Source organism: Nerophis ophidion, linkage group LG06, assembly GCF_033978795.1.
Source record: "Nerophis ophidion isolate RoL-2023_Sa linkage group LG06, RoL_Noph_v1.0, whole genome shotgun sequence".
Taxonomy (NCBI): domain Eukaryota; kingdom Metazoa; phylum Chordata; class Actinopteri; order Syngnathiformes; family Syngnathidae; genus Nerophis; species Nerophis ophidion.
The window spans coordinates 61673638-61685849 of NC_084616.1; the positions used below are offsets into that span (position 1 = coordinate 61673638).

General features: G+C 41.0%; 1 protein-coding gene across 3 annotated transcripts in view; it reads right to left on the reverse strand.

Annotated features, from left to right (window-relative positions):
- Positions 1–12212, reverse strand: part of LOC133555062 (leucine-rich repeat-containing G-protein coupled receptor 6) — a 114932-nt gene that overhangs the window by 34008 nt on the left and 68712 nt on the right. For 2 of the 3 annotated variants that reach the window (XM_061904498.1, XM_061904497.1), the window contains 2 exons: positions 5745–5816; positions 136–207 (listed from right to left, as the gene is read on the reverse strand). In XM_061904498.1, coding sequence (XP_061760482.1) covers positions 136–207; positions 5745–5816 — 144 coding nt within the window. Of the gene's footprint in view, positions 1–135; positions 208–305; positions 663–5744; positions 5817–12212 lie in introns of those variants that run through there. The other variant, XM_061904499.1, reaches the window with a different exon arrangement.

Below are 12212 nucleotides of genomic sequence, written 5' to 3' on the forward strand. Positions count from 1 at the left end.
GGTCCGTAATATGTCCAGATACTTTCGTTGCGGTTACAGCTGAAGATATATTTGGACGTAAATGGATGGTCAGGGAGGTTTTACTATCTGCTGAAAGAGAGAGTGTTTGTGAATGTGTGTGTTTGTAGAACTCACAGGGACAGCAGATTGGGTAGGTCCCATGGTGCATCATCAGGAAGTCTTTCAAGCTGATTGTTCTGCAGCATTCTGGAAGGAACAGCATGCAAATCGAGAAATTAACAAAACAATTAGAAAAGCAGGCACATCAGGCCACACTGTTAAGTCCATGATGATGGAACTCATACTTAGGAAAGAAAATGTTGGGATAAGACTTTAAACGCAACAGAGGTGAGGAGATGCTCCTTGGGTGGGCTGTTGATGTAATTCTCGGAAGAACGGAACAATGAGGAAGTGGGGGAGGGAAATTGAACACACTATTTCCTGCTCTTGCGCTTCCTCTCCTTTTCTTTTTTTAGGTTGTTTAGTTTTTGGACATTAGAGACCAAGTCTCTCGTGTATTTTGTCTGGCAATGGCAGTACGGTACCAGCAAAGGTCAAAATTATTCCTTAGCAGTAGTTCACGGTTTAAAGCGTTAGATGTTGTGCAAATGCAGATTTATTGACACTCTAGCTTCGTAGACCTTGTAACTTTCTGTAGCAGCCTGTTCAAGCAGTTTGGACTTGGGCTTTGATTATGCTCCAGCTGGTTGCTGCTGCAGCCAATCATGCCTAATTGCCTCAGCAAAACAACAAGGGATGTGTACCACAACGTATGTACCATAATGGACCCCGTGCCCACAGTACTGGGCCGGTATTAGATACTATGTAACCGATACCCAACTGGAGTGAGTAAATCATCAACTTTAAAATTTCCTTACACAAGAACGTCCAAATTTGAATAGAACATCCAAATCGGCTTGACAGGCAGAGGAAAGCACAAGTGTGTTCGCACACCTATTCAATTTATATTTACCATTATTCAATTGTAATAAAGTCATGACTTGCCAATTTTAAATTCAATGGCAGGTATTTTCAATGGTTTCTGATGATTCAGGCTAAACTAAAAGGAACTGAATTGTTTGCCAGGGCTACTTTTCATTACCTTATGCACGTCCTAAAGTCCTACTGAAACCCACTACTACCCACCACGCAGTCTGATAGTTTATACATCAATGATGAAATATTAACATTGCAACACATGCCAATACGGCCTTTTTAGTTTACTAAATTACAGTTTTTAATTTCCCGGGAGTTTCGTCTTCGAAACGTCGTGTAATGATGACGTGTACGCAAGACGTCACAGGTTTTTAGGAACTATGAGCGCTGCGCACACACGCAGCTAAATTTTGTCTGCTTTAACGGCATAATTATACAGTTTTTTGGACATCTGTGTTGCTGAATCTTTTGCAATTTGTTCAATTAATATTGGCGAAGTCACAGTAGAAAGATGGAGTTGGGAAGCTTTAGCCTTTAGCCACACAAACACACAGTGATTCCTTGTTTAAAATTCCTGGAGGTGAAACTTTCCTATGGATCAGAGCGAGGTCAAGCCAACATGGATCCCTACCAAATGTCAACCAGCAGGTTACTGTGAGAAAATTGTGGTTAAAAAGTCAGTTCTTACCGGAGAAAAGCTGAGCTTGTGCCGTCCATAGCTGCCGTCGACTCCCCTGAGACACTGCGCGTCAACACACCCGTGGAGACACCCTTCTGATTATCAGGTACTATTTAACTCACTAAAACCCTAGCAACACTATAGAAAGATAAGGGATTGCCCAGAATTAACCTAGTAAATGTCTCTAAAAACATCAGAATCCGTCCCAATGCAATCCTGTTTTTTTTTTCTAGTCCATCGCTATCAATATCCTCAAACACGAATCTTTCATCCTCGCTCAAATTAACGGGGAAATTGTCATTTTCTCGGTCCGAATAGCACTTTTTGTTGGAGGCATTAAAAACAATGTGAATATGTGAGGAGCCATCAACGGGTGACGTCATCGTCTGCGACTTCCGGTAGAGGCAGGGCATTTTTCTTAGCACCGAAAGTTGCGAACTTTATCGTGGATGTTCTCTACTAAATCCTTTCAGCAAAAATATGGCAATATCGCGAAATGATCAAGTATGACACAGAATGGACCTGCTATCCCCGTTTAAATAAGAACATCTCATTTCAGTAGGCCTCTAATGTGTCTGTAAAATATATTTGTATAGCTGCTGTGCACATTTTCTTAATCTACTACTGTTTGTTAGCATACATAGTAGAATATAATATAAATAGTTCAAATGGAGACTTCTCTGTCACTTGTTATCAAGGTAGGTGGCATGCCTGAAACATCCTGGCACCTGAGGAGGTGTGTGTGTATGGCATGTACTGAAATCAGGGGATTCAAATCAGGGTAGTTCTCTCCAGCACATACACTGTAACTACAGTTAATGATGCATGACCCCCCCCAGCACAGCAACACACCTGACAAGAAGACTAAGGCCGAATCCCAATGTTCCCCCTCACTCACTACCACGAACCCTCACTTACTACATTTTCGGAATGAAGCAACAATGGGTAGATGTTTATGAATGTTCTCATTTATCCAGGTCATTGTCCTCACAGGACATTCAGTCGATCGCAACTGGACTGTTCGGTTTGTCTTAGAAGATGTTGTGCCTCTCACCCAGTTCATGCTCATAGACTTGGATATCTATGAGCTCATAGAAACATATTCTAAGACAAGTCCAGTTGTGATCGATTGAATGGCCTCTGAGAATAAGTGGTACAGCTTTGTAATCTTCTCAAGGAATTGGGACACCACTTGCTACGTCACTGCATAGTTTTAAACATTTGTCCTCCCTAGAGTTGTCCCAACACCAATATTTTGGTACCAGAATGTATATTATGTACTGTATTTCAATACTGATGGATACTTTGATACTACAAAATAAAGGGTACCACAAAAAAAGTCCATGTTGACTTGATTTTAAAAGAAAATCTTATGATAAAACTTCTTTCTTATTAGACTCAAATAACAGTTTTAATATATTGGAATAAAAAGTTGATGATGTAGTCCTGATGGCTTCATCTGGCCGGGATCTTCAGCTCTCACTGGATCGGTTCGCAGTCGAGTGTGAAGCGACCGGAATGAGAATCAGCACCTCCAAGTCCGAGTCCATGGTTCTCGCCCGGAAAAGAGTGGAGTGCCATCTCCGGGTTGGAGAGGAGACCCTGCCCAAAGTGGAGGAGTTCAAGTATCTAGGAGTCTTGTTCACGAGTGGGGGGAGAGTGGATCGTGAGATCGACAGGCGGATCGGTGCGGCGTTTTCAGTAATGCGGACGTTGTATCGATCCGTTGTGGTGAAGAAGGAGCTGAGCCGGAAGGCAAAGCTCTCAATTTACCGGTCGATCTACGTTCCCATCCTTACCTATGGTCATGAGCTTTGGGTCATGACCGAAAGGATAAGATCACGGGTACAAGCGGCCGAAATGAGTTTCCTCCGCCGGGTGGCGGGGCTCTCCCTTAGAGATAGGGTGAGAAGGTCTACCATCCGGGAGGAACTCAAAGTAAAGCCGCTGCTCCTCCACATCAAGAGGAGCCAGATGAGGTGGTTCGGGCATCTGGTCAGGATGCCAGCCGAACGCCTCCCTAGGGAGGTGTTTAGGGCACGTCCAGCCGGTAGGAGGCCACGGGGAAGACCCAGGACACGTTGGGAAGACTATGTCTCCCGGCTGGCCTGGGAACGCTCGGGATCCCCCGGGAGGAGCTAGACGAAGTGGCTGGAGAGAGGGAAGTCTGGGCTTCCCTGCTTAGGCTGCTGCCCCCGCGACCCGACCTCGGATAAGCGGAAGATGATGGATGGATGGAATAAAAAGTAAAAAGCGCAATAAACATGTTTTTTTTTCTTATTGCACTCAAGGAACAGTTTACAATTATTGTTCATACATCCTGCCATAATCTATAATTAGGTTGGACTCAAATAAAAAGCTTTATCAACATTGTATTAAATGCTTCATACTTTATGGTTGCCTATTTGGATCTGTGCTTTAAAACAAATCCAATCATTAGTAAATACTGAAAACATTAAAACTAAAACTATACATTAGAATTGTCGCAGGTAAAACACACATTGAACACAAATTAGTAGATATTTGTTGCGAAATGCAGTCAACTCACTTGCACTAATTTAGACTACGTTTGGACAGTGCTAACAATTTTTAACAAACCAACCACCTGTTTGAACATCTATGTCAGTGGTTCTCAACCTTTTTTCAGTGATGTACCCCCTGTGAACATTTTTTTAATTCAATTACCCCCTAATGAGAGCAAATAATTTTGGGTTGAAAAAAGGAGATAGAGAAGTAAAATACAGCACTATGTCATCAGTTGCTGATTTATTAAATTTTATAACAGTGCAAAATATTGCTCATTTGTGGTGGTCTTTCTTGAACAATTTGGGGGAAAAAGATATAAAAATAACTAAAAACTTGTTTAAATAAATAAACAAGTGATTCAATTATAAATAAAGATTTCTACACATAGAAGTGCCCTCTTTGGGGATTGTAATAGAGATCCATCTGGATTCATGAACTTAATTCTAAACATTTCTTCACAAAAAAAGAAATCTTTATCATCAATATTTATGGAACATGTCCACTAAAAATCTAGCCGTCAACACTGAATATTGCATTGTTGCATTTCTTTTCACAGTTTATGAACTTACATTCATATTTTGTTGAAGTATTATTCAATAAATATATTTATAAAATATTTTAGAATTTTTGCTATTTTTAGAATATTTTTAAAAAAATCTCACGTACCCCTTGGCATACCTTCAAGTACCCCCAGGGGTACGCGTACCCCCACTTGAGAACCACTGATCTATGTATTTGTAAATGCAGGGGGAAGCTGTTAACTATATTGCCTGCCACTCTTCAAACTTCTTGTGCAGATCTGAATATCTATTTTTACGTACGTTTGAAGCAAAGGTGGTAAAGCTGTATTGACACGCTTGACGAGACATGTTTTAAAGCGCTTGCAGAGCAGCACTTCCGTGTTTAAAGTGTCACCTTTATCGACTATTGCACAACAAACCCGGAAGCAATGGAGTTAATGGCTGAGATCATTTTTCATCATGCTCTGATTGATGAATAAATAAATAAATGGTCGGAGGAAAAAGCCGCCATCTAGGACTTGTCTTCTGTGAATATTTTGAAGGTATGTAACGTTAATGTATTATATAACCTGTGCAGAAATTGGGGGATTTCCTCTGGCCCTACCTGAACGAGTCCGCATCTGAAATCCCTCACTCTGAAGGGGTAGACTCATCCCCACCACCCCTTGTTATGTACCCCTACTCAGTGGCCTAGTGGTTAGAGTGTCCGCCCTGAGATCGGTGTTCTGCACCGCCCTGAGATTGTTAGGTTGTGAGTTCAAATCCCGTCCGAGTCATACCAAAGACTGTAAAAAAATGGCACCCATTGCCTCCCTGCTTGGCACTCAGCATCAAGGGTTGGAATTGGGGGTTAAATCACCATAAATGATTCCCGGGCGTGGCACCGCTGCTGCCCACTGCTCCCCTCACTTCCCAGGGTGTGATCAAGGGGATGGGTCAAATGCAGAGGACACATTTCACCACACCTCGTGTGTGTGACAATCATTGGTGCTTTAACTTTACTTCTTTAACTTTACATGCTAAGAGTCACTGGGACACCACTACCCTTACGCAAACGTGCAAAGTGCAAGAAACATACTCACAACACTTTAAGATTGTGGAGACCCTGGAAAGCCAGGCTTGAGATATACCTCAGTTGATTCCCAGAGATTCGCCTATAAGGGGAAAACAGAGATTAAAATAAAATGACTGAAAATAATATACAAGTCAGCACATACATTACAATAAAAACATCATTAGAAAGGTATTGCATTTTACTTCATGTTTTCATTTATTTCAGCCAATGACATAAAAAAAAGTACAAGGTAGACAACACCTTATGATATGAATTAATATAATGTAATGTCCAATATGTGAACATGATGGACCAGTTTTGCCTGAAACGTAGTGGGAAGAAGATAACTGCACTCTATACTTTTCGATGAAAGAATCAATTTATGCCATGATTTCATCTTCATGCCGATGGGTAAGTGTTGTTGAAATGTTTTTTTGTTGGCCCCAAATTCGGCATTAAACCTTAAACCAACTGGAGCGCTTTGATGGTTAAGTAAAGATGGAATTTCATAAAAACCTTCAAATTGGGTCTGCAAATGTAACTAAATGATACTGTATGTGCTTGCCTCCTTGTGCCTATGTTCATGTATTTATGTATACTCGGCTGTATACTTTTTTACTGTGACGGCTTGTGCTACTTTCCATGTCCTTGAGTTAAATTGAGCTCGTTCTAAGGAGCCTTGCAAGAGAGAAACCACACACATTCATGCAAGCAATCCAATCAGCTTGTTTATCAAACACAGCACCTAATGGTCATTTGTGAGTGTGTATAAGATGTCCAAATAAATAGCATTGGGTCCAGCAGTGGAGCTCTCAAGGTCAGAAGCTGGAAGCCCAGTTTAAACACAGATTTGGTCTTCATAGCTTGAGACCACCCACTTTTGTTAAACACACACCCACATGTTACATGCTACACACTTGCATCCACTTCCTCACACACTGGCTCTTCCGTCTGACAGTCTTATGTTAAGTAGCCAACTTGGAGCAAATAGGATCTGATGGTGATAGAATAGTGGCGGTCTTTCCAAACCACGAACATCACTATCACCCAGATGGTAAGAGACAAGGGCTCTGAGCAAACTCCCTTTGACATCTGATACTGGATGTCAGTACAGTATTTGTCAGGCTTCTTATTCTGCACCGCCAAACCACTCAGCCCCTCATGTGCCTGCCAATTCTCACACTCCGACCCGATTAAAACGCTCATGAAGCGTATGTTTATCAACACAAAAACAAAATATGCAGAACCACATTTGGTGCCATTTAGTCATACTTTTTAGAACCACAGTGAAATCTTCAGTCAGTAAAATGCACCACATGGTGTACAAACTTAGAATTTGATGAAAAGTATTAATTATTAGCAGAAACGAAGTACATCCAAAAATGTCAAGTTCATTAATGGGGAGCGTGAACTTCCTCCTCAGCGTACATTAGGTCTACAGTACAATGGCACATCCTTCTCTTGCACAATATGGCCACAAGGGACCAATTCAATTGGTACTTTAGCAAGAGTTACTGTTTCTGTCAGTCTCGTTGAGGCCCCCTAACACAGATCTAAGCCCCTTCTACAAAGACCATCCTTCCTCCTAAAATAAATTATCAAGGTATAGGTTGCAACAAGGGGGAAAATGTCATCCCGGTGAGGGGCATCACTGAATGATTTAGAGCTTTAGAAAGCAAATGTACATATGGCCTTTGTAGATGCACATGTATTACAGCCAACCGTCCTTTCTTTATTAGCTGCAGGACTACGGCCAAAATTCTATCACAGCAAAATAGTCATGTCAAAAGTGAGGGGGGGCAAGTGAAAAGATGTTCTGATTGAGATTAACAATACACCCTGGCTCTGTCGACATACTTTCCATGACATCAGTCTGTTTATTTATGTGTGTATTTGGATAAATGATTATCCATATGGGTGAATGTTCCACAATTTGCCCTTCATAGTTGTTCCAAATCAATGTCATTCTAATGAAAAGCGTCTTGCTCTTGTCCAAGCAGTTGCCCCAGCTATGGTTCGGTTATTTTCTTGGCACTTTGAGCTGCTGAGATAAATACTCCACTACAGGATATTTCACCCATTTAAAGTTAGAAAAAGATAAGTCTTGCCTAAAATAAGACCCCCGTGGTTCTAATATAGTAAAGAAACTGGTCATCATAAAACCACTTTAATCATATTGCCACATCACTTGGTCTCAAAATAAGCAATTAATAAAAGGCAACCATTTGGTATTACTTTTAGTAAATGTATGTGGATTGTTGATTGGCAACACTAAATTGGCCCCAGCGTGTGAATATGTGTTGGTCCTGCGATGAGGTGGCGACTTGTCCAGGGTGTACCCCGCCTACCGCCCAAATGCAGCTGAGATAGGCTTCAGCAACCCCCACGACCCCAAAAAGGGACAAGCGGTATAAAATGGATGGATGGATGGACTGTTAAAGGGGAACATTATCACAATTTCAAAAGGGTTAAAAACAATAAAAATCAGTTCCCAGTGGCTTGTTGTGTTTTTTGAATTTTTTTTCAAAATTTTACCGGCCCCGGAATATCCCTTAAAAAAAAAAGCTTTAAAGTGCCTTATTTTCGCTCTCTCGAAGCCACTGTTCATTTTCCTGTGACATCATACAGTGCTGCCAATTTAAACAAACAATGGCGAATAGCACAGCAAGATATAGCGACATTAGCTCGGATTCAGACTCGGATTTCTGCGATTGAACAGATTACTCATGTATTGAAACGGATGGTTGGAGTATGAAAGTATTGAAGAAGAAACTGAAGCTATTGAGCGAATAGCTATTGACGCTATTCATAGCCATAGCATGGCCAAATAGCTGCGTTAGCTTCGCCGGTAAAATGTGCAGACCAAATGATCAGGACTTTTGCATCTTGTGACACTGGAGCAACTTAAATCCGTCGATTGGTAAGTGTTTTTTTTGCATTAAATGTGGGTGGAAGGAAACGTAATATAGTTTCAAATGTACATACAGCTATAGCCTAAATAGCATGTTAGCATCGATTAGCTGGCAGTTACGCAGCGACTAAATATGTCTGATTAGCACATAAGTCAACAACATCAACAAAACTCGATTTCGTTGACTTTATCGTTGCAAATGCATCTGCAGGTTATCAATACATCTCTGTGCCATGTCTGTCATCGCCGGTAAAATGTGGAGACACTCCGGCACATTCAATGGGGGTCTGGCGGCATATTTCTTGCCACTTTCGCATCTTCGGGCCAGTGGTGCAACTTGAATCCCTCCCTGTTAGTGTTGTTACACCCTCCGACAACACACCAACGAGGCATGATGTCTCTAAGGTTCCAAAAAATAATCGAAAAAACGGAAACTAACAGAACTGAAATCCGGTGTTTGTAATGTGTTTGAAAAAAAGGAAAATGGTGGCTTTCTTACCTAGGCAACGTCACGTACTGAGGGCTATACGGAAAGGCGTTTAATTCGCCAAAATTCATCCATTTAGAGTTCGGAAATTGGTTAAAAAAATATATGGTCTTTTTTCTGCAACATCAAGGTATATATTGACGCTTACATAGGTCTGGTGATAATGTTCCCCTTTAAAAAGATAGCAATATACAGTGTTTTTGGACTTATATATATATCCATAAAAATAATTATCTCAAAACTCATGACCATCAGAACAATTGTGGTTGTAGTGTCTGCACTTACTGTATAAAAGTGATTTAATGTAAGAAAAACCTTTCACACCCTTTATCCATCAACAGAAATATGATCATGTAGCCTTTTAGAAGGCCAGCCAGAGGGTCAATTTCCTTCTTCCGCTTAACCAAAGTCAGGTCGCTGGGGCAGCAACCTAAGCAGAGAAGCCCAGACTTTCCTTTACCCAACCACTTGGTCCGGCTATTCCCGGGTTATCCCGAGGCATTCCCAGGCCAGCTGGGAAGCATTGTCTCTCTACCGTGTCCTGGGTCTTCTCCGTGCTGTCCTTCAGGACTTACATGCCCTAAACGCCTCCCAACGGAGGTGTTCGCAGGGCATCCTGACCTGATTCTCATCTGGCTGCTTTCAATATAGAGGAACAGTGGCCTTAGTTTGAGCTCCTACTGAATGACAGCGCTTTTCAACCTATCTCTGAGGGACATCCCCACCAACCGATGAAGGAAACTCATTTTGACCACTTGTACCCTTGAACTTGTCCTTTCGGTAATAACCCAAAGCTCATGACCATAGGTGAGGATGAGAACATAGATCGAGCGGTAAATTGAGTTTTTTGCCTTCCAGCTCAGCTCCTTTTTGACCGTGACAACCTTACAAACCACTCTTCCCTCACTCGTAAACAAAACCCCAAGGAACTTGAACTCCTCCACTTGGGGCAGGATTTTCTCCCCAACCCCGGAGATGGCACTCCACCCTTTTCCGAGCAAAAACCATGGTCTCGGACTTGGAAGTGCTGATTCTCATCCCAGTCGCTTTACCCTCAGCTGTGAACCGATCATGTGACAGCTGAAGATCCTGGTGAGCTGAAGCCATCAGGACCATATCGTCTGCTAAAAGCAGAGACCTAATCCTGCAGCCACCTAACCGGATCCCCTCAACACCCTGACTGTGCCTAAAAATTATGTCCATAACAATCGAAAACACAATCAGCCGAGTTCAACCCTCACTGGAAAAGGGTCTAACTTACTGCCGGCAATGCGGACCAAGCTCTGACACTGATCATACAGGGAAAGGTCCGCCACAATCAGCCGGTCCACAGGACTTTCTAAAGGACACAGTAAGATGTCTTCTCCAAGTCCACAAAACACATGTAGACTGGTAGGGCAAACTCCCATGCACCCTCAAGGATCCAGGACCAGGACGACGACCTACTCTTCCTGAATCCTAGTGTTAATTTCTGAAATTATGACAGCAAAATTCAGATGTTGAAATACTTCAGGGGAAAGTTCATGGGATAACAAATGCACAGGGGGAATTTTAGAAAAAAAATATTTTGGCAATAGTAAAGGGAAAAGTAGAAAGTAGAAATTGATCTTAATAGTTCCCTTGGTGTGCGCTGACAGTACTAAGATGGCCAACATTATAATATAAAAACTTCATGTTATCCGATCAAATAACCACAGAGTTGTGAAGCAGTACATCACTGGCTGTTTTTCTTGAATTGTCATGTTTTAGTTGTCACTTTACACTAAAAGAATATGTACTGCCAACTCCGAGAATAGTTTGAATTCCACTTTGTATTAGTATTGTTAGGTGTTTGACATTTGAGTGAATGTGGTGGATAAGAAAATAAATGTAATCCCATTGCCTGTTAAAACATACGTTATAGGTAAATAGCGGGGGAATGTGATAATTTGTGGATGGATCTTTGTCATTGCACAAATACCACAGCATTTTGTTTTCAGCACAAACCGTTCAAGATTAGACAAACACTTTACAGGGTTAGAGAACAGGAACACAGATGGGTGGCCACTATGGGGCCTCGTAAAAGGTATGGATAAGGTACACGTGGGAGGAAGATGCGTTAAAAAAAATAAGTGAATCTTAAGACTAAGTCTGGAATGAGAAAAAAAACTTGATTACAAACCACATCTACATATTACATTATACAACTGGAGGCATGGGCAGTTTATCCAGCAGTGACAGGCAGCTGAAGTGAACAAGTCCATTTGGAAAATGCTAAACAGTACATTGGCCCTCTCGATTGGAAACTTGGGTACAAAAAACCCAAATCCGAACAGTGGACTAACACAAAGTAGTATGCACACTATGCAGGAAAACGTTTTCTTTCCTTCTAAACATTTCCATCTTATAAATGCACATAACACAAAATTGATTAGCATGTCCTTATTAATGTGAATACATTTTTATTCAGTTCAGATCATTTATTTGAGCTCGAAAAAAATAAAAAGCAATAGATATATATCCATACTCGGCATAAGCAACAACAATGTTGCAAGCACACAGTTAGTTAGCTGAAGCACCTTGAGCTCGAAAGGGGTAAGCAGGGTCAACTGAAGAATAAATGTTTGTTTGTAATAACAGACATGTTTTGTTAACTTTAACCAGGTGTTTAAACGCGTTAAATGCATAAAGTTAAAAAATGTATTCATTTTCTTATCCAATGCAAAATGAAACAAAACAAATACATTAAAAGAAACAAATATTTAGTTGTGATTAATCTGAATACATGTATAACTGAATAAAATGTGTAATTGTTTGACAGCACACATTTTATTTTAATTTTGCCTGGACATACAGTGGGGCAAAAATGTATTTAGTCAGCCACCGATTGTGCAAGTTCTCCTACTTAAAATGATGACAGAGGTCTGTAATTTTCATCATAGGTACACTTCAACTGTGAAAGACAAAATGTGAAAAAAAATCCAGGAATTCACATTGTAAGAATTTTAAAGAATTTATTTGTAAATTATGGTGGAAAATAAGTATTTGGTCAACCATTCAAAGCTCTCACTGATGGAAGGAGGTTTTGGCTCAAAATCTCACGATACATGGCCCCATTC